The 22,702-nt window shown below is 33.7% G+C and overlaps 3 protein-coding genes across 3 annotated transcripts in view; 2 read left to right on the top strand and 1 right to left on the bottom strand.

Annotated features, from left to right (window-relative positions):
- The window catches only part of Spred (Sprouty-related protein with EVH-1 domain), an 87,265-nt gene extending 84,099 nt beyond the window's left edge, over positions 1–3,166 (top strand). Inside the window, exon 9 of the mRNA XM_067771357.1 lies at positions 2,928–3,166. Within this exon, the coding sequence (XP_067627458.1) occupies positions 2,928–3,054 (127 nt within the window). The 3' untranslated portion in view covers positions 3,055–3,166. The remainder of the gene's footprint in view (positions 1–2,927) is intronic.
- Positions 3,167–17,725: 14,559 nt separating this feature from the next.
- On the top strand, positions 17,726–18,685 carry Trs31 (trafficking protein particle complex subunit 31). The gene is made up of 3 exons (XM_067777428.1): positions 17,726–18,036; positions 18,108–18,417; positions 18,488–18,685. The coding sequence occupies exons 1-3, from the start codon at positions 17,861–17,863 to the stop codon at positions 18,578–18,580; spliced, it is 579 nt and encodes a 192-aa protein (XP_067633529.1). The 5' UTR covers positions 17,726–17,860; the 3' UTR covers positions 18,581–18,685.
- On the bottom strand, positions 18,584–19,351 carry ND-B15 (NADH dehydrogenase (ubiquinone) B15 subunit). Its single transcript, XM_067777429.1, has 2 exons — positions 19,054–19,351; positions 18,584–18,955 (listed from the first exon to the last, which is right to left on the bottom strand). Exons 1-2 carry the CDS (start codon positions 19,183–19,185, stop codon positions 18,743–18,745), a joined length of 345 nt encoding a protein of 114 aa, XP_067633530.1. The 5' UTR covers positions 19,186–19,351; the 3' UTR covers positions 18,584–18,742.
- Between the last annotated feature and the right edge of the window lie 3,351 nt (positions 19,352–22,702).

Below are 22,702 nucleotides of genomic sequence, written 5' to 3'. Positions count from 1 at the left end.
TACGAGTTTGTGCGTTTAAATTAGACAACAAAATATCCTTTAAGTTTCAGTCCTGCGACTTCCCAAAACTTGATGCCTGTTTCCTAAACACTTGTTGGAACGCTCTTTTTTTGGGCGGGATATTAATGATTGTTACACTATTTTTACGTCACATGTCTTGGGTATTTGCTCGAAGAATATTCCAATTATTAAAAAGATTCCCTGGTATACTCATGTTCTGAAAAGGCTAAAGAATCAGCGAAATAAGTGGCACAAAAAATTCCTGAAATCCATGGATCAAATCCATTTTGGTCTTTATACCCAACTATCTAAGAAGTTTAACTGCCTTAACAAATTTCTGTATAATAAATATATACTTTGGGTTGAATCAAATATTAAGTTTAATCCCAAAAATTTCTGGCATTTTATCAAATCCAAAAAGAATGGTGTTGGGGTGCGTGCTGCTGTTTGCCTGGGTGATAAACTTGCTACCTCCGCCGTAGACATTGCAAACTTATTTGCCAAATTTTTTCAATCCAACTTCACAGTTGATGAGGTTGTTTTACCAAACTATGTTTGTCATTCTGACCATGAATCAGCCTTGAATTTCAATAACCTACGGCTTACCACAATCGACGTTATTAACGGTATCAATAGTCTGAAAAACTCTACTCAGACTGATCGTGATGGTCTTAGTACCGATCTCCTCAAAAATTGTCCTGCTATTGTAGCCCCACTATTGGCCATGTTTAATCAATCTCTTAGTTCTGGTGTCTTTGCAGATGCCTGGAAACTTGCATACAATTACCCAATTTTGAAAAATGGCAAAAGAATGATGCTTCTAACTATAGGCCAATATCTAAGCTATCTATCATTTCTAAACTTTTGGAAGGGATTGTTAAGGATAAAATGTATTTTGCCGCAAAAAATGTGTTACTACTAAAGCAGCATGGCTTTGTTGTAGGGAGGTTTACCGTCACAAACTTAGCCTTGTTTAGTGAATATTGCATTGATGCGTTCTCTTCAAGCCGTCAAGTTGATTGCATTTATACCGACTTCTCTAAAGCTTTTGACAAGGTATCTCACAATATGCTACTACGTAAACTCGCTTCCCTCGGTTTTCACTCTGTATTTCTCAAGTGGTTGTACGCCTACCTAAGTAACAGACGCAACATGGGGTCTATTGAGGGTGTATCTTCCAACTCTTTTACTGCCACCTCTGGGGTACCCCAAGGGAGCATCTTAGGTCCTCTTCTTTTCATTTTATTCATCAATGATATAGGAAATTGTTTTGTGTCATCGGAGTTCTTACTTTACGCTGATGACCTAAAAGTTTTCTCCAGTATTAAAAATAGTGATAACGCTCAGCGTCTCCAAGAAGACTTAGATAGATTAGCAATTTGGTGCCGTAATTCTCGTCTATCTCTCAATCTCAACAAGTGCTTTCATGTCACATTTTTCAAAATTCGCAATGTTTTACCAAATATATATACTATCTCGAGTACTCCCCTTCACTTCCTTGATGAGATTAAAGACTTAGGGGCTATCTTTGACTCCTCGTTCTCTTTCAATAACCATATTAACTATGTCAAGGGCGTATGCTTCCTTAGGCGTAATAGCACCAACTTCTCAGATCCCTATACCTTGAAATTACTATACTCATCGTTTGTTCGTTCCAAACTGGAATATGCTGCATTTATTTGGAGACCTTATCACAACTTTGCAATCGACAGGATTGAGCGAGTACAAAAGACCTTCCCAAAATTTTGCCTAAGATCCTTACATTTCTCAGACCCAGTCCCTTCTTATCATTCCCGCTTACTGCTAATTAATTTGAAACCATTAGAGCTCAGAAGGTCCAACCCTTTCCTTGTCTTTCATTTTCGGAGTTGTTAATGGATATATTGATTGCTCCCCTTTACTGCACGTGATTCATTTTCTTATTCCAACGAGGTCTCTTCGTTCTCATAATCCCTTTTATATTAAATATAAATCTACTAACTATGCGAAAAATGCTCCATTGTCGCGCTCTCTACGTGAACTTAATGAGATCTCGAATTCTATTATGCTTGATTTTTCTTATCCAAAGTCTATTTTTCTTAATTTACTTAACTCTGTTTTGTAGCTAGGCTTAGTTATTCGTTTTAGTCAGTAAGAACCATTGTTGTTTTTGACTTTTCGAAAAAATAAAATTAAATAAATAAATAAACAACCCACTTTTTTGTAGAGATTGAGGCTTATGTAGACAAAGTACTATCTCCGTTTTTCGAAGTTGGCCTCCAAAAAATAGATATCGGCTTTCGAAGTTCGAAATTCTACATTTCAAAATTTTACTTTTTTTGTTAACGCGTTCAGCAAATTAAAAAAGTAAAAATGTGGTCGTGGGCCGCCTTTTTCTTTTATTTGAATGGCCGAATTCTTTTTTTGAAAAATTACACTACGAGCAATTCCAGTGCAGAGTATTTGCAGACATGAAGTAGTAGCCACCATCATGGGACTATCTGACTTTTCACCTCGTATAACAGCTGTTTTACTAAATGTCTCAAAAAAAGAATTCAAACCTTCAAATAAGGGAAAAGAGCGGCCCATGACTACATTTTTACTTTTTTAATTTGCTGAACGCGTTGACGATAAAAATAAAATTTCGAAATGTAGAATTTCGAACTTCGAAAGCCGATATCTATTTTTTGGAGGCTAACTTCGAAAAACGGAGATAGTACTTTTTATGCTTAAGCCCCAATCTCCTCAAAAAAGTTGGTTTGGTCCAATACCCAGAAAAAAAGTTGATTTTGTCGCATAGTGTAATAACTCCAGTTGGCAGCCCTAATAAATAAAGAGGAGTGCACTTCCGATAAACCAGTGAATAAGAAAAGACGTGTTTACAATAGTAAATCAGCGTCATCTCGTAAAACACTTATTACAAATATTTACTCTTTTTTATTTTACAGTTGGCTTGGTCTAACATTATTATCATTGCTCGTACCCTGCCTTTGGTGTTATCCGCCGCTGCGCGCCTGCCATTGGCTGGGAGTATCATGCGGCGTGTGCGGCGGTCGACATAAACCACAAGTCTGACATTTGGAGGGACGATTACAAAAACAATTCGATAAAGGCTATTTTTACGGTTATGAGGTGGATGATGATTTTAGTGGTAGTGGTGGTGGTGGTGGTGGTGGTGGTGGTGGTGGTGGTGGTGGTGGTGGTGGTGGTGGTGGTGGTGGTGGTGGTGGTGATGATGATTTTATGAATTCTGAGAATTTCTACTACAATGGCTATGGAGATTTAGATGATCATCATTATAATTGCTACAATTCCAACAAACTTAATTACAATAATTACAGCTATAATTATAATGCTTACAATAAAAAACAACAACAACAAAAGCGGCAAATTAGTGCTGGTGGCACAGCATTAACACAACAATTCGAACAATGGCATCTCAGTGATGATGCTATCATAAAAGCTAAGCAACAAGAAAAAATTGTCAAGCAAAAATTGAAAGTGCAAAGTAAGGGCAAGAAAAAGAAAAGCAAACAGAAAGCACAAGAGCAGCAGCAACAACACCTGCAATTGCATACGCCATTACATTATACCATACAGCAAGCGCGTCCGTTAGCACAACAAAATGACTACGGACCATTATTATTTTAATTTTTTTTTTTCAAATATGAAATTATAAAGCTGACAATTTTTGTATATATTTTGTGTTTGTTTACTATTAGCGCTTATGTAAGCAGTACTGATTTTTATAATTGTAATAGAGTCTACACAAGATGAGTCTGAGTCAAGCGTGAGTTTTAACGTGTTAATGAAACTACTTTAGTATAACTCATAAAAATAAAATGAAGTTGGATTTTGACGGCAACTCACCACGTGCACAGATGACTTGCGCGCCAGACACACTCATGTTTGGACCCTATAAAGGCGGATTCATTGTCCACATCCGGGCTTAATTTATTTTTACATTTAACTCGTTTTTCTCAATTTACGCGTATAGTGTAAACAGTAAATTTGACCGGACTTGAATAATGAATGCGGCTTAAGTACAAATATGTAATTTTTAAAAGTCCATTTGCATTTATTTTTTATTTGAATTTGTTTTTTTTTTTTATTTATTAAATCATTTTGAAAAAAAGTTTCAGAAAAAGGCACACATTGTTAGGTTTTTGCCGTTTTTTTTTTTTTTTTTTTTGATACAAAGAGAAAACCATAAAATTCCACCTCAACTGTTTTTATTTTTAATTTTTTATATTAAAAAATATATATTTTCTTTATTTTTATGTTTAAGAAATAAGTTAAACAAATTAAGTGAAATGTGCAGCAAACATTTTTGTTAGCTTTTTTTTTGCTGTCAAATTAGTTTTAAGCAATTTATATATATATGTATGTATTAATAAGCAAAATTAAATTTTAAGTTGTAAATATTTTGCAGTAAAATTTTGTGTCTTAAGCAGTTATGGCAGCATTTATATATTGTTTATGCAAATATATATTATATATATATTATTATGTACAATATATTATTAAAAAAAGTTTTTTACAGACTCGTTAGAATATATTTATAATTTTATGCAATTTTCACTTTTGTTTATTTTGTTTATAATTGTTTTTATGTATTCTATTTTTTTCAAAATTAAAAATAATTTTTTATTAAAAATTTATTTCTTTATTTATACTCATATTTATATTCATTTATCATGTGCGTTAATTATTGAAAGGAAATATGAAACTTTTTGAATTACCAATTGACTAAGTTTTTTTTTTTTTCTTTCAAAGTAGCTTTTCTTCTGCAAATACAATTTTTCCCCTCGAAATAGAGTACAAGAACAAAAAGAAAAAAGAAAAGAACCAAAATATGAGTACAAAAATGTGTGTAGGAACAAGAGCGCTCAATTTTGTTTGCACATTTTCGAGCAGCCCGGGTATTGGAGCAACGAGTTTATAACAATTTCTCAATGCTCATTATACGAAAATTTGCTTGAGCTCGAGCATATCGAGCTTTTTCGATTAGAGCAATGCCGATTGCAATTCAAAGCTTGTAAGTTTTAAGCAAACATTTCAGTAGTTGCGCAACGAACGAGTATCGAGCTACTCAAGTTTCTCGAGACCCGGGTGTGTTAGAGTTAATAGGAACAGCCGATTTACTTATAAGCCATTTTGAGGTTAAGTTTATTATAATTTTTTTTTCTGTATACATTTGAGACTTTTTCAATTTATCTTTTAGATTAAATTTTTTGTTAATAAGATTTTTTTTATTATTATTTTTTGTTTGTTGGTTTTTTAATTGTTTTATGTTTAAATTTTATTCTTGTTTTTTTTTGTTAATTGTTTTATATTTAAATTAATTTTATTTTTTATTTTTTTATGTTTAAAACAGTACTTATGAGCCATTTTGAGGTTACGTTTATTATAATTTTTTTTTCTGGATACATTCGACCCTTTAGTTTATTTTTTTTTTAATTAAATTTTTTGTTAATTTAGATTTATTTTATATTATTATTTATAAATTTTTTTTCGTTTGTTTTTTAATTGTTTTATGTTTAAATTTTATTCTTGTTTTTTTTTTTAATTGTTTTATGTTTAAATTAATTTAATTTTTTTATTTTTTGATGTTTAAAACAGTCCTTATAAGCCAGTTTGAGGTTAAGTTTATTATAATTTTTTTCTGGATACACTTGAGACTTCTTTAGCTTATTTTTTTAATTTAATTTTTGTAATTTAGATTTATTTTATATTATTTTTTTTTTTCATTTTATTTTTTGTTTTGTTTTTATTTTTTGTGTGTTTGTCTTTTAATTGTTTTATGTTTAAATTTTTTTTAATTCACAAGCTTTTTTTCTATTAAAATTTTTATAAAATATTTTGTTCGGCACTTTTTGAATTTTTTTCGCGTACATACATTTTTCCCCCAAATATTTTTTTCCACTCGTAACACTAAAAATCGTGCCACTTATGACTTATTTTTTTAATTTATTACTAAGTTAAATTAGAAATTCGCTAAAAATCTTTTGTGCAGAGCGCACTCAGTACTATGAAAAGCTGAAATAAAAGACTTGTAAGACAAGCAAAAAGTTTTAATGAGGATTAACTGCCTCTAATGAATTAAAAAAGAAAAATACGAAAAAAGTGGTAAAACCAAATTACTTTCTGAAAAAAAAAAACACGTTTTTTAAAATGAGCATGGCAAGAATCAACAAAATAAAACTATTGAAAGCTAGGAAATGCGCTTAAAACTGCTAAATCATTTGAAATCATATATTTTATATAAATTTGGTATTTCACCATGAAATATTTAAAAATTTTTAATTAAAGATTTGCCGTGGTGAAATTCCAAATTTGCGTGTATAAAATAAAATATGAGACCATGAGACAAAATTTGCAACAAAAAAAAAAACTCAAATGAAAATGTAAATGAACAAATCTGGTTTTGAATATTGTTTTGTATCTTATTTAAAAAAAAAGTTTTAACACAATTTATGTAATTTAAAATATATTGTTAATGTTATGTGGTGAAAAACAGACTACTTACATATATACAAACTGTTATGCTTTACTTTTTCAACATTTTGGTATTATTATGCAAAAAATATTTTCAAGAAGCCTATAAAACTATAAAAAAGCATAATTCATAATTACATGTGAGTGGTGAGTTATAGCTATTACAAACACAACAACAGTAATTAGTTTGCTCATGCATGTTAAAGTGTTGGTCAACATAAAGGGCGCGTGCTTAAATTAATTTAAAACTAACTGTAACATTCAGAAACAATTGATAATGCAAATGAATATTTGTGAATTAAAAAAAATAAATAAATAAATAAAAGATATGCAACAAAAATGCAAAAACAAAAGTCGTCGTAAAGCTACTATTTTACAAATGAAAATAAATAAGTGAGAAATTCTGCGTACAAAAAATACTAATGGCTAATAAAAAATAGTAATTAAAAAAAAATATATATATGAGTTAGAAAAATAAAAATATAAAACAAAATAAATCATGTTTAAAAAAACGTGTGGTTTTGTGAAAAAAAATAATAATAATTCCAAATTGGCAGTATAAAGTAAGCAATGCTACACAAAATTAAAACTTTTTTTTGTTAAATAAAAAAAAAAAATATTTATAATAAATAAGTTATATTTAAACCAACTACGCGTTTTTGCCTACGAGGTACAACCATTTGCTAAAAAAAAAATGCTTAAAAAACAAAGCAACGCCAATTTAGCAATTTTTCAAAATATTAAACAAATTACAAATAAAACAATAATACGGACATTTTTCATGTAAAAGGGATATTTTGACTCTTCACAGGGCTCAAGAAGACTCAAAGTTATTTCTTTTGTTAATTTGGTGTACACAAATTGTGCTTTTTGGAAAATAAAATTTTAAAATTAAAAAAAAAAATTAATGTTGAGAATTTTTTTGTTTTATTAAATATTTTTATTTTAATATTTACAAAAAAAAAAAATAAAATAAAAAAACATTTTTTTAATTTGTTTGCTGCAGTAAACATTTTTACTGCAAAGACTTGTTTTTTATAAACATAACTAATTTTGTTCTATAACGAAATTGACGCGTTTTGTTGCGCGCTTTAAAGCGCATTAAAAAGCAATTTAAGCATTGGGTTGGCCAGCGTTGTGCTAGGCGCAAAGTAAATGAAAATTAATAAATAAATATTAAAGCAGGCAGTCAACTGCTTTATTAGAAAATTTTTTTTTTTAACATATTTTTTTAGAAACCATTTGACTCTCATGCTTTGCCTAGCTGTTCACATACATACATATATTTAAAAAAAATATATATATATAATATTTATTAAAAATAGAAAAGAAAAATTTAAAAGCCGTACTCGTACTAATAAGTGTATGTTGATAAACAATTAATGTATGTAAGTATTTAAAAACAAAAAAGAAACAGTTACTACTAAATTAATACTAATATTGTATAACTACTTAAATATTACAAAAAAAAAAAAAAAATTAAGGGATACAAAACAAAAATTAATTTAAAATATATACTTATATGAGTAGTAAAGGAAAAACATATAAAAGCTGTATGCACTAATAAAAACTTTACAGTGCTTGTAAAAAACGCAAATAATAAAATGTTTGCAAGAAATCAACAAAAATTTAAACAAATCATTAATATAAAAAATTCATGTGCAAACATTACAAAACTTTTATTTCATACAAATTTTAAACTTTTATTTTCAACTAACTATTACAAAAACAAATAATTAAAAACATTTATTAAACTACTAATTATTAATTCTGTTTATAACTTTAAGAAAAATATACTGTGTTTACTATTTTTATTCAAGTAAATATAAATATATATATTTATGTACAATAGAAAGTGTCTAAAAATTTTTAGATAAGATATACATACATTCATATGTGATGTACCGCAAACAGCATTTGAGCGTATGAATTAACATGACCGGTACAGCATATTTGCATGAATGCGGCTGTCGTTAACATGTAAAGTAATGCTGTGTTCAATGCGCAGATATGCTGTTAAAGTAAAGTGTGTTTAATGTGTATATATACATATGTGACCCGGTCTATGAAAAGGTGGCTTATGACTCAAAAAAGAAATTGCGAGAAACTGCTGTTTTTTTAGTCATAAGCCACCTTTTCATAGACCGGGTCACATATATTAAAATGCAATTAAACATATATTTGAAAACCAATACAAAATAAACAAGAGGTTGTGCAAAATAGCAACAAATTCAGCATATGAAATGAAGAAACATTAATTAACAAAAAAAAAAAGTTTACATATATTTACAAATTATAAAGCTAGGAAAGTGCAAGTGGGAGAACGAAGGAAGTGAGAATAGTAACATTGGTGCACTTCATACGCACTCGCGATACGCTAACGACCATTTCAAAAAAGTTTTCAAAAATATTATTATAGTTACTGGAACAGAATTAGCCAGCTTCAGCAGCATACGGAAAGTATGTATATGAGTTATACAATACAAATTTTAGAATATATGTCTCAAATTAACTGTTGCTAAATATATCGATTCGCATATTCTTGAAATAATGAGTATCGTGCGCCGAAGGCCTTGCGCGATTTTTAACCCTGCTTGAATAAGTGGTACACAAAGCTTGAGAGCATAATTTATAGTATTCGAGGGAATAGTTCGAGGTTCATTTTTATAAAGAGTATAATTAGAAAATTGTTGGATTGATATTTAATAACTTATCCATTGATATGTATGCCATGGAAACCCTTTCTCTTTCTAACACACTGCAGTTTGACACTTCGGTCAGTGTCAAACTAGCGTGGAACCCAGTGGAACCTGCGTGGAACATACGGTTGACACTGAACGAAGTGTCAAAATTGCCGGGGTTGCTGTCGTGAAAAGTGACGCAGGGAAACAAAAAAAGGAGCGGAATATCAGATATGGGTTGCTGTGATGGTAAATTTTTTTGAACGAATTTAGTATGAAAATGTAGTGCACCTATATGGGTCCTACAGAAAATTATACAAAAGTCTTGAATTGGAGTATCTGAGCACGCGTAGTTATTCCAGCATTGAGAATACAAACACGGGTGCTAAGTTTTTCTACCCGTTCAAAAGAACTCTGCGAAAAACAGTTTGACTCCGAGGTCGACTGCAATAACCCGTCCAAAAATTTGGAAAGAGAAATGAAAAGACGCGTTTTGTCAATTATCAACAAAAATTTATGCAGTTTTCGTTAGCAGCTACTACACTTTTTTGGACCTAAGAAGTACAACAGTGCCAAATAGCATCCACAAAAAACAAACAAGAACAAGCATTTTATCAGGTGAGCGTGGCTATGTATGTGCGTGCAGCTACATATCCTACTTGTAGACCTTTAAGGGCCCATTACTGATACTTAGCATAGACTTGACTTGACTTGAGAACTGTCACTTACAGTTCTGTTAAATGAACATTGCATGTTACTGATTACTCAATGCGTAGCAACACTTGACTTAGAAGTCTGTTGAATTTTGATTTTCTATGTAAGTTCTAAGTGGCGTTTACATTTGGAGATGCCATTTGTTTGTTTCCATTTCATTTTGCCATTTTTTCGTACAAATTGACATTTATTTAAAAATAAATTTCAAACCTGGAAAACAGCTGATTATGATGCCAGATTGTATGCGCTAAGTGGAGTATAATTGTGGCTCACAAATCACACACAGAAGATTGCGTATTCACGAGTTCAAAATTGCTTCGTTCTGCGCAGTTACGTCACACTTGACTGCTTGAGCGAATGAAAGAAAGAGAAAAACAAGAGCTAAAGGAAAATGACGTAAAAATTGCCCATAAAAAAACAGCTGCTCTTTTGTTTACATGCGCAATGCGCAATCTTGTGTGTGTGATTTGTGATTGTGGCTAAAGCCGGAGTCATTGGTGCCGTATGTCGTATCCGTATCCCTAACGTATACAGCTGTTTATCGTTACGACGGTAAACCAAAACCCAATTAGTTGGCTACGATACGGTTACGACCTTAGCGGCACCAATAATCGATTGCATTGATTCTCATAAGGTTGGTCGAATCAGCTGTTATAAGGTTACCGATACGGTTACCGATAAAGCACCAATGTCTCCAGCTTAAGTTGCCAAGTCAATTCGAGTCTATGCTAAGTATCAGTAATGGATCATTTACAATGAGCTCTTGCCGGTCAAGTGTGGTGGAAAGTAGTTGCCACATGTTTGACGTACAATATGAACGAGAAATGCAGAAAGTATGAAAACCGGGTCATTCACACTTTTAAGAAAATTTTAAATACAATTTACAATGGCATAACAACACAATGAGCTTGCCTCGCGCAGCGCTGCGGGTTTTAACATGGCATGAGCACAAGGACTTTTGCCATATGATCCGTGTGTACTAAACTATACCAACCGGACTGAAATATGCGTCAATCACATGAATGGTGCTTGTTGGATGCGTTATATTTTTTAAAGGTACAACGGAAAAATATAAAATAAGAAGCAACAATTTTAAAGTTAAAATATTGACGGATCGTGGTCTATGCTCTTTGGTAGACACAAATCGTAATGAGCAAAGAGTAATCAACAAATTCAGAAACAGTAACTTTCAAATTTTCCAGTGAGTGCGACTTCTCCAGAACCCAGCGCTTTGCCTATGCAATAAATTCAATTTGAGATATCATATGTAGTATGTTGCTAACAGAATCGAGCATGTGAAATCAGCGACAAACACATAGTCATTAGAGAAAATAAAATAATAAAATATGATATAAAAAAGTAATATTAAATGAAAAAACCCCACGCCGAGGGTACTTGCAAATTTAAAAAAATTTAGAAACCTTAAAAATAACGCATTCACTAAGAAAGTTTGGCATAGGAAGAAAAACCAGTCTTAAGGGCCCATTAATGGTGACTTATCCATAACCAGACAAAACAGCTGATCGCACCAACCTTATAGAAATCAATGTAATCGATTAATGGTGCCATACCATAACGCTAACGCCATAACCATACCATAGTCAACCAATTGGTTTTTGGTTTTTCGCCATATCCATAACCTAAAAATATTTGAGTTGGAGAATTTATTAACTTTTTGTTGATTTAATTTATTGTTTTGGATACATTTTGACTAAGATACTTATTTTTTGTGGTATAGGTTTGTAATTTTTTGCGTTTTCTTCATTTTTATGAAATTTTCACGATTTTTAGGTTAAGGCACCATTAATCGATCACATTGGAGATGGATATGGGTATGGTTACGACTATGGCGTTAGGGTTAAGGAAGTTTAATTGGCCCTTTTAAATAGTGAAACGCAGTTAGCAGCGCTACAAACCTCGCGTTCCAATGAACAATGATCCAGATACCGATAAAAATTTAACATGAAAATGCAACAACAAATTGATCCATATGGTTCACATTGTTTTTGCATTTGCATGTTAAATTTCTATGCGTATCTGTATCACCACGCTTCATTGGAACGTCACAAAAAGAAGCTTAAACAATTCTCACGTTCCAATGAACACTGATCCAGATACCGATACAAATTTCCGTATCTTGATCACGCTTCATTGGAACGCAACAAATATCTGAAGTATAGGCGCTCAATATTTGTATGCGTTATAATATTTTTTAAAAGAGCAAAGCAAGTGTTCTGTTAAATTTGTACAAAAGTATGCAACATTTTTTTTCCTAAAGCGCAGTATTTACATCATAAGAAAACGATGTGTGTTCTGTTAAATTTGTACAAAAGTATGCAACATTTTTATCCTAAAGCGCAGTATTTACATCATAAGAAAAGGCTGAAGAAAAAATTTCGTATGTATCTCTTGTGTGAAAAATATTAGGCAGCCAAGTAGTTTCCTTTATCTTGCTGTTCTCTATGAAGCGGCATCACTCCCCTGCAAGACACGAAAGTCAGATTCAGCAATGCATTAGGCGAAATTTTTTTTAAATTAACATATCAGAGTTCAAAATATACTTAAATTCAAGACAATATACTAAGCATGAGAAAAAGAAAAAATAGAATTGCAAACTACATTCAAAAAAACTCATAAATACAGTAATTGTTATCACTGCAATTTACTGACTGTTCTTACTGGGTCGTTGCTCAAGAAATAATCCTTCCGTTCCAATGAACAGTGAACCAGATACCGATAAACATTTAACATGCAAATGCAACAACAAATTGATCCATATGGTTCACATTGTTGTTGCATTTGCATGTTAAATTTCTATCCGTATCTGGATCACGCTTCATTGGAACGTCACAAATGAGACGCAAATATATAACTTGGCGAAACCAGTAGTGGAATTAAGTAACTTTTTTAACGACATTTGCCATCGCTTTATTTGGGAATCGATAACTATAAGATTTCGTTATTCAGTAACTATTTTGTATCGATATTAGTTTATCGACGATCAGCTGTATTGTTAAATAAACGGCCATTCCACTTGAATGCAACGGAGTTTCGAAAGCTGTACCGACTAACCCCAAACTTGGCTCATGATATTATTTCTCAACTTGATGGTCAATTAAGGGATACAAGAATAACTGCATAATCAACAGAGAAAAAAAAAGAAATTCATACCGCATTTACTTACCTTTTGTTAAAATAGGTAAAAACTTGCACAATAATGACTTTTAGAAGCAGTTAGTATACGGAATTTATTTATTTTTGGCATTCCTTTTGTGCTTTTCGCATTTTTTAGGTTTCGTTAAGCTGTGCTGCCTTTCTACTATTAAAACGAAATTTAAGTGTAATTTATTTCGAGTCGTTAAAACTAAGTTAGTGAATAGTACAATCGATAAGGCTAGCGACAAAATCGTTAATTAAAATCTCAACAAATCGCATCGTTATAAGTTAGTGAATGCCACTAGAGGGCTCCCTGTGCACGTTTGCTAAAAAATCTTTGGAAAATGCTAGCACAAGGCGATTTTCTTGCGCGTTGGATATTATTCGGCAAACGAACTTTTTCTTGAGTCTTTTCTGATTGGAATTTTTCATTTCTTGCGATGTGGATACCGCCCTTAAAAGCAATTTCTAGTGTGTTTCAAATATTTTTGAATAGAAATATTTGCTGGCTTTTTATTAGCTCAAATTTTTTATTTATATGTAGGACTATTATGGAATCCAGCTGGCCTTGGAAGTGGAAGTGAAACAAAAAAATAATTAAAACACAAGCTCTTAACTGTTTTGGTAAAATTTTCGTTATAACTTTACTTTTAATTACAAATATTTAGGGAATATTTAAACAGGAAGTTCCGAATTTAATCCCAACTTTGTATTCAGACAAAGTTAAAAGAACGCGCATAAAAAATCAAAAAATTTAAATTACAACACTTGTGGCGCCCATGTCTCATATGCATCACAATGCTTTAAATTGTTTGGCTATTTAAATTAACAGCCAACTATTCGTACAATTGTCAAAACTCGTTTGACAATTAAAGGGCCCATTACTGGTACTTAGCATAGACTTGACTTGACTTGGCGTATACGTTTATAGGGACTTAGAAGTCTGTTGAATTTTGATTTTCTATGTAAGTTCTAAATGATGTTGACATTTTGATATGCCATTTGTTTGTTTATATTTCATTTTGACATTTTGTCGTACAAATTTACATTTATTTAAAAATAAATTTCAAAGCTGATTATGATGCCAGATTGTATGCGCTAAGTGGAGTATAGTCGTGGCTAAGTTGCCAAGTTTACGCCAAGTCAAGTCAAGTCTATGCTAAGTAACAGCAATGGGCCCCTAAGTGTTGCTAAGTTTTGAGTAATCAGTAACATGCAATGTTCATTTAACAGAACTGTAAGTGACAGTTCTCAAGTCAAGTCAAGTCTATGCTAAGTATCAGTAATGGGCCCTTAAGCCATCAAAAATCATAAGAACACTCGGAGTTGAGTTATCCCAATATGAGTCACTGTGCGCCAACATAAGAAGTTAGTAAGACTTTTTTTGCAAAAAAAAAAAATCAGTATCGCATTAAAATTTTAAGATATGCTATACATATATAAAGATATATATTTGTTTATACTATTTAATCCCAAAAAAAACTTGTTATAAAATTCCTATTGAAAATGTTTACAGCTATTTCGTTTTTGTTATGCAAAATTTTTTGTTATAGAAAAATTCATGAATTAAAAAAGGACAAAATTGTTTAGAAATATATTTATCAAGAAAAAGCGTGAATTATATACACATTTCGGAACCCACCCGCATATTTACTATATACATAGTTACCTTCGGCTTTCTCCAAAATAGAGAAGACATTCCAAAAATTTTTGGGGAAATCACACCCATTAAATATTTTTATTAAATGTGTGTGTACACTGTAAAAAACCTCACAAAATATATGCATCATAATTAATATAACGGTTTATCCATTAAACCTATAATGAACAAATGAAGAGTGGTAACAAAGAAGTATTTAAATAAAAAAATTTAATAAAACCCTTAAGAACAGAAACAGAAAAATTAAATGCGTTTTAATCACAGGTCGATGTCAGAATGGTTAGTGATAGAGTTGGCAGGTAACGCAATACTTGAGAAACAATGCGATTTTTATCCATGATTGTAACTGAACAGTAGAGCTCTTGAATAATTGGTAGCTATTTTAGGGACAGAGTACTCCTCTTTGATACGGATGTGGGACCATGAAAGCACACCATCACCGGCGGTGTCGCTCAAGGTTCTATTCCAGGGCCAATGCGATGTATGACGGTGTGCTACAAATCGACCTTCCCGGAGGCACGCACGTTGTCAACTATGCAGATGATATTGTAGTAGTAGCATGAAGAAAAAAGTAATGGCTGACGAACATGGGGCTGGAAATGGCTAGCAATAAGACAGAAGTGGTGTTCGTGACCTCAAAACGAACTGTGGATGAGATAGTCCTAACCATAGGAGACTATGAAATAAAGTCAAAGTCTGTCTTGAAATATTTAGGAGTGAACATTGACTCAAAACTAACAATTAAGGAGTTCTTCAAGGCGATGGGAGAGAAAGTACATAGCGTTCGTGGAGCCCTAACGCGAATAATCCCAACATCAGCGGCCCGAGCCCAGCTACCCGTCAACTATTATCCAACGTAACAACGGCGAAAGACTGTACACGAAGTTTTTGGAGAGGAGCGTTCCATTAGGAATTTAGTACCCCTAATGCGCAGAGATATACAATGTTGGACTGCGGTGAGTAAAATAACGTTTTTAGTGACGACGCGGTTGATGCATGCCAAAAGGGAGCGCATGAGAAGCAGTGGCGACAAGCAGGTCCTCAGTGAAATCCACAAACAGGCGTCGGTCCACTAAGCCAGGAATGGCCCGGTGAATCCAGTACTTAAATAACAATTCCCAACACTAGCAGAGGAGGAATGCATTCTCCATAGGGAAACGCGCGTCACTCTAGCTCAACTTCGATCTGGGTACTGTAACAGGTTTAACTCTTACCTATCCAGAATCAACCCCGACATACCGAATGTATGTCCTGCTTGCAATGTGTCCCCACATGGTACCAACCATCTCTTTAACTGTATTGTTAAACCAACGCCTCTAACACCTCTTTCATTATGGTCCAACCCTGTTGGAACAGCAAGTTTCCTTGGACTCCCGTTAGACGACATTGATGACAATTTGTGATTGGTCGCACCTATTGGATGGGGCGAAACACTTCTACAACAACAACAACAACAAAATCACCTTATACTCGTTTTGGACATGATAGCGCTAAAGGTAATGAGGCTTTAAGTCTAACTGGACCTTAAATCTTTTGGAAAATTTCTCTCTCGAGCAGATTCATGTTCGTCGAGAGATAACTTTACTATTTAATTGCCGACTCAGTCCAAAGTAACATTTGTTGATAAGAGTTATTCTCCGTTTGATTTTTAAGCTACAATCGTTTCCGCTGTTAATGCTGGTTCCCAGATATATGAAGTCGTTCACAGTCTCGAATTTATATCCATCAACAGTGACGTTGCTGGATGACAGCAAGTACTTTGTATTGTCCTCAAGTACCTCATATTGTTCCGTGGAGATCTATAGTTTTTCTGTGTAGAAAGTCTAGAACTGCGGTCGACTGCTAATACGTGTCCAAAAATATCGGAAGAGTATCGGTAGCAATAATCCCAGGGCGGAAAACAAGCATTTCAGGAGATATTTACGGTTGAAGTTGGAAATGTTCATATGGTTGTTGTTGTTGTAGCGATAAGGTTGCTCCCCTAAGACTTTGGGGAGTGTTATCGATGTGATAGTCCTTTGTCGAATACAGATCCGGCACGCTCCGGTAACAGAGCACCATTAAGGTGCTAGCCCAACCTTCTCGGGAACGATTTATATGGCCACGTTAAACCTTCGGTTTAGTTTTGACACTGCATTGGCAAGCGTCGAATGGCAAGGTGCTTAAAAAAGCCCTTAAAATGCCAGGTTATCTTAATTTTAAGCGGGAGTCATTGGTGCCGTATGTCGTATCGCTGTAGTCGTATCCCTAACGTAATCAGCTGTTTATCGCTACGACGGAAACCAAAAACGAATTGGTTAGCTACGATACGGTTACGACCTTAAAAAATAAAAAAAAAAAACGACCTTAGCGGCACCAATAATCGATTGCATTGATTCCCATAAGGTTGGTCGAATCAGCTGTTATAAGGTTACCGATACGGTTACCGATAAAGCACCAAAGTCTGCAGCTTTATTCAAAGTCAATTTGTCGTTTCATTTCACTTGTTCTCTCCGTTATTCACAGTATCTTCGTTGTTCAATTCCGTTATTTCCCGAAATGTAAATTTTTTGGTTTTTTTTTGTGACACCACGCCAGCACAAAATCAGTAATATGTATTTCAGAATCCAATTAGCGGTTTGTAGCCATGTCTTTTTTCACTATCTCGTTAGTTACGTTACATATATAAAAAACGGTTGGTCTTTATGTGGCACCACGCCAGATTTTAATTTTCACTGATTCGTGTTAGGAGTGCAAAAACCACCCTAACTCCAGGTCAGGGAAGCATTGCATCTCCCAACTCCGCCAAAACGCCAGCATGCAGCACAGAAGCCAACCTTTAGGCCTATTTTAATTTTCAGCTCAACCGAAAAAGTCCAAAATTATTGCAGTTGATCCGAGGATGACACTGCACGTCCACACAGCCGAAAGGACGAAAACGGGTAGTCGGTTCAGCTTTACTGTACTTAACGGAAGTCACATTAAAATACATAATTTAACATTTCCTGCCACCGTCATTTCCGGTTCCTTTTCGTTTTCATTTGGCAGAGTTCCGAAAAGCAAGCGATGGCAGTTGGAACAGCTGTTTACCAAAAGAAAAACAAAGAATAGCAAAACAAGAAATATTTTTGTTGGTAGAATAAATTGTGCGAGTTCACCAAAAACATTTTTGTAAATTCATTTATCTGTAATCATGGAAAAGTTAGAAGCACTGAAAATATCTACAATGCGTCCACGCACAAACATACTGGATCGGCCATTATCCAAAGGTAAGACTGAAGTCTCACAAAGCATCGTAGCTTTGCTCTTCAGTGAAATCGTGCAATATTGTCAGAGCCAAGTGAGCACCGTGCAGGAGCTACAAAATAGGTTGGCATATAAACTTTTACTCCCAATTTAATAAACTAACTGTTCTTACATCAACCACATTTCCTTTATAGATTACACGAGCTAGGCCAAGATGTGGGTACGCGCGTTATTGATTTATATTTCATGCGCGAACGCAATGGCAAACGTGAAACTAAACTAACACAAATGTTACTATTTGTTAAGACAACTGTTTGGAAAAATCTATTTGGCAAAGAAGCTGAGAAACTGGAGCATGCAAATGATGATGAACGCACTTATTACATTATAGAAAAGGAGCCCTTGGTCAATGCCTTCATAAGTGTGCCCAAAGATAAAGGTACATTGAATTGCGCTAATTTTACGGCAGGCATTGTTGAGGCAGTGCTAACGCATTGTGGATTTGTAAGTATATATAAAAATAATTTGAGTTGTTCAACATGTGGTTAGAGGAACATTTGCATTTTCATTGCAGCCGTGCAAAGTGTCGGCACATTGGCATAAAGGCACCACTTACATGGTTAAATTTGAAGATTACGTTATTGCTCGTGACAAACAATTAGAATAGAAATAGATTGAATTCCACTTTTATTTGCATTCGGGTTAAAGTTTTCCCCATTTAATAAGACTATGTATTACCCATTAATAAAATCTTTATGCACATATTTCAAAAGTCGTATTTGATTCATCGGTCTGCCAGCATCAAATTAACAAAGCAACTGGTAGCACTTTAAATGAATTTGAATTTACGATCTTTGTATGCAACTTGTCCAGTACGATACTTGGCTTCACGGCCATCCCGCTCCGTTTTTAACGCCCATCCATATAGGAAAATAGGTAAGACGACTGAGAAGAAGCCGACACGGAAAGATTTTCCAGTTGGTTTGAAGTGTTCATAGTGGCTTACACGCATCGCTTGAAAGCGTGCCAAACCGGCATCGAACTAGAAATAAGAGAAATATGTAGCATTCTTTATGTTTTAGCAACTCAACCCAATACAAATGATGACATAACAATGTGTAGACAACTTAGTACACTTACCACAGTGCCACCTTCGCCGGTGGCATGTCTGTAGGGATTCGTTGACTGTTTTAAGTATTCCGCACGCAACTTTGCTGTGTATTCATGTCGGCGACGCAGAAATTCTATCTCCTCTGCTGTTGGATTAGGCATTTTTGGTAACTGTTTTTTAGTAACAAATCCGATGGCGAATTTTTTTGGCTGTCAGCTGGTTGTCAAAGTGGAAACGTCAAAAATGTGTTTTAGTAGATTGGCAATGCTGCATATCGGTTAATGAAGTTTGCTTCCGATGCATTGTTTTTTCATTTAAGGCCTAGTTTGCAATACAAGTTCAACTCAGTTTGTCAGTCAAATTACGCTTAAACTTATTTAAAATAAGTTATTTTGCAGTCTGGAGTTTAAAGGGCCCATTACTGATATTTAGCATTGACTTGACTTGAGAACTGTCACTTACAGTTCTGTTGAATGAACATTTGCCGTCTTCCAGTGAGTTTAACAGCTCCGGCTCACGCTCAATTCTCACGGGAATGTTCTAGATCATTGAGAGACTTGAGAAGCAGATGTTGTGAAATTTTAACACACGTGAAATGTGATGGGCAGATGCCCATTTAAATCATACGGCGAAAGGCTAAGCAGCGACATCTATTTATGAAAAAGTAGGTTTATTAAAGGCAGCGTTGCCAAACCAAAAAGAAATAATTAACAAATTATCTGGCTCACAAATTGAACCAGACTTCTATCTGGATTTATCTGGCTCAAATCGTGGTTGTTGCATTTACATGCAAAATTATTTATCTGGCTCAGGATTTTTCCACCGGATGATAGCAATTGCATGTTACTGTTTACTCAAAACTTAGCAACACTTAACTTAACTTAGAAGTCTGTTGAATTTTGATTTTCTATGTAGGTTCTAAGTGACGTTTACATTTTGAGATGCCTTTTGTTTGTTTCCATTTCATTTTGACATTTTGTAACACAAATTGACATTTATTGATTATGATGCCAGATTGTATGCGCTAAGTGGAGTATAATCGTGATTAAGTTGCCAAGTTTACGCCAAGTCAAGTCAAGTCTATGCTAAGTATATGTAATGATCGCTTAAGTTGAGCGGTTTAAACCTTAGTTAACCTATCAGTTATTTTCGTTCGTTCGCAATAGCGTCGAATATACCCAAAAAGCATTTTGTACTTCCACGAAAATAAAATAAAACACTTATAATTTATTTTTATTTTAAAACGCTCCATTGCTGCTATCAACCAGGTAGTTATTTTTCAAAGTAAACAGCTGGTGGCTTTAGTGGTACCACCGTGGAGAAGATTTTTTTTCAACTCCCCCTCAACTCGATATCCAATGTAAGATATCAACTGGAGAAATATGCTGGATAATCATTTGAGAGCTATGAATTTTCCAAAGGTTGGATAGTGGTTGGAGATGATGTTGGATGGCTGGAGAATTTTTTTTCCATGTTTGTTGCGTAAACAAAATGCAGCTGGTACGGTATCTACAAATTACCTAGATAATAAATAACCAATGTTGCCGCACAAAAATTCCACCTCAAATGCGGCCTTAAACTGCAACTGAAAAACTGCTCTGTAGTTGAGAAGGAGTTTAAATTTGACTAGGGTTTAAGCAAACTTCTAAAAATATTTGAGCTGGTGAATTTAAAACTGGCATTTCCTTTAGTTTTATGTGTGTTACTTGTGGGCTGTTTGTGTTGTTCATTGTCCTTTATTGTATTGCTCCTCGTTGATGTTGTTTTGTTCCTCCTTCTTGGTGTAGTTAGTGTTAATGTTGTTGTTGATGTGGTGTAGATATATGTGTTTATATTCTCAAATAGCTTAAATATCAATTTCTCAATAAAAATTGCCATACAAATTTCCACTTTTTTTCTACGACTCTAAGGTTTAGCACTTCTGTCGCTTAAATTGTGTTTTCCCAACAAGAAACTTTTTTATTTTTCAAATGGATTTTTCCTTTTTCTAAATTTATTCAAAAGTTTTTTTACTTAAAATTTATTGTGTTTCCAAAAAACTATTACCATTTATTTAAGTTTTTCTAACTTTTTTGCCTTGTTTATTCACTTTAGGTGGTGTTTGTTTTTGTATGTTTGTATGTATCTTTATTAAATTGTGTTTTTGAAACAAAATTTTCTTCAAATATATATATATATATATTTTTTTTTTTTACTCAAAATTTATTGTGTTTCAAAAAACTTTTACCATTTATTTAAGTTTTTCCAACTTGTTTACCTTGTTTATTCACTTTAGGTGGTTTTCTTTTTTTGTAAGTTGTATGTTTGTATGTATCTTTATTAAATTGTGTTTTTGAAAAAAAATTTTCTTCAAATATATTTTCTTCTTTTTCTCAAAAAAATTTTTTTTCTTCAAAAATTTTCACTTTTCACTTTTCTTTTTCTTTTCTTTCTCAGAAATTTTCTCTCTTTTATCTTTTCTTTTTCAAAGGATTTTACTTTCTTCCTTAAATTTTTATTATCCAATATTTTTGATTTCTAAAATTTTTTTTATCACACCTTAATGTAAAATTTATATTTTCCTTTTGTGTTTTTGGGTACACACAATTTTCTGCAGATGCTTCGGAAAACGCATTTTGTGCATGTATATACTTACGGGTATAAACCCAAGAAACTAGTTTTTCATCCCATTTGCGAGCTGCTAAAAGTAAAGTAGCACCCCTTCAAACCGCTAGACTTCCACGGTTGGAACTCTGTGGAGCAGTCTTATTCTCCAAATTAGTGAAACAGCTACAAAGTGAGCTGAATCTACCCCAACACGAACTCATTCTCTGGTGCGATTCTGCCATCGTACTGGCATGGTTAGAAAAACCACCCCATACCTGAAAAACGTACGTCGCTAACTAAATAAAAAAAAAATAAATGTAAGGCGCGATAACCTCCGAAGAGATCTAAGGCCGAGCTTCTCTTCCAATTTGCGTCGTGCTCCTCTTGATTTTCCCTACAAATTGGCCGGACGGGACCTACATGTTTTATGCCGACTCCGAACGGCATCTGCAAGGCAGATGAGTTTTCACTGAGAGATTTTCATGGCAGAAATACACCCGGAGCGCTTGCCAAACACTGCCGAGGGGCGACCCCGCTTAGACAAATTTTCTTCTAATTTAAAAACTTTATTTCTAAAATTTTGATGTTGCTTTTTCCGGGGTGCGAACCCAGGGCATACGGTGTGGTAGGCGGAGCACGCTACCATCACACCACGGTGGCCGTCGCTAACAGGACATCGGAAATTATTAAAAACGTTGACAACGCCAGTTGGAGACACGTTTCCAGCAATGATAACACAGCGGATTTGGGCACTCGAGGCTGCGAGATATGGCGAGAAACCAAAAACCAATTGATTGGCTATGGTATGGTTATGGCGTTAGCGTTATGGTATGGCACCATTAATCGATTACATTGATTTCTATAAGGTATGTTCAATCAGCTGTTTTATCTGGTTATGGTTATATGGTTATAAGTCACCATTAATTGGCCCTTAAATCAAGCAACAGCAAAATGAACCGTTACCACTCCAACGTTGAAGAACTGGAAGCAGAAGCGAGATAACCCCGATCAGATAATCGATGGAGCGTGAAGTTTAATGTAGATTTGCATGCTGTTTCGTAATGGTTTCGTATCAAATTCTGGTTATACATA

Source organism: Eurosta solidaginis, chromosome 3 (assembly GCF_040869045.1).
Source record: "Eurosta solidaginis isolate ZX-2024a chromosome 3, ASM4086904v1, whole genome shotgun sequence".
Taxonomy (NCBI): domain Eukaryota; kingdom Metazoa; phylum Arthropoda; class Insecta; order Diptera; family Tephritidae; genus Eurosta; species Eurosta solidaginis.
Note: the sequence above shows the minus strand (reverse complement) of the source record. Positions and strands in the feature narration are given on the sequence as shown.

Coding starts and splice junctions, on each gene's coding strand:
- Trs31 (XM_067777428.1), top strand. CDS start 17,861: ATGGAAAAGTTAGAAGCACTGAAAATATCTACAATGCGTCCACGCACA. Junction 18,037..18,107: donor GTGCAGGAGCTACAAAATAG/GTTGGCATATAA, acceptor TTTCCTTTATAG/ATTACACGAGCTAGGCCAAG. Junction 18,418..18,487: donor TGCTAACGCATTGTGGATTT/GTAAGTATATAT, acceptor TTTTCATTGCAG/CCGTGCAAAGTGTCGGCACA.
- ND-B15 (XM_067777429.1), bottom strand. CDS start 19,185: ATGCCTAATCCAACAGCAGAGGAGATAGAATTTCTGCGTCGCCGACAT. Junction 18,956..19,053: donor CCGGCGAAGGTGGCACTGTG/GTAAGTGTACTA, acceptor TCTTATTTCTAG/TTCGATGCCGGTTTGGCACG.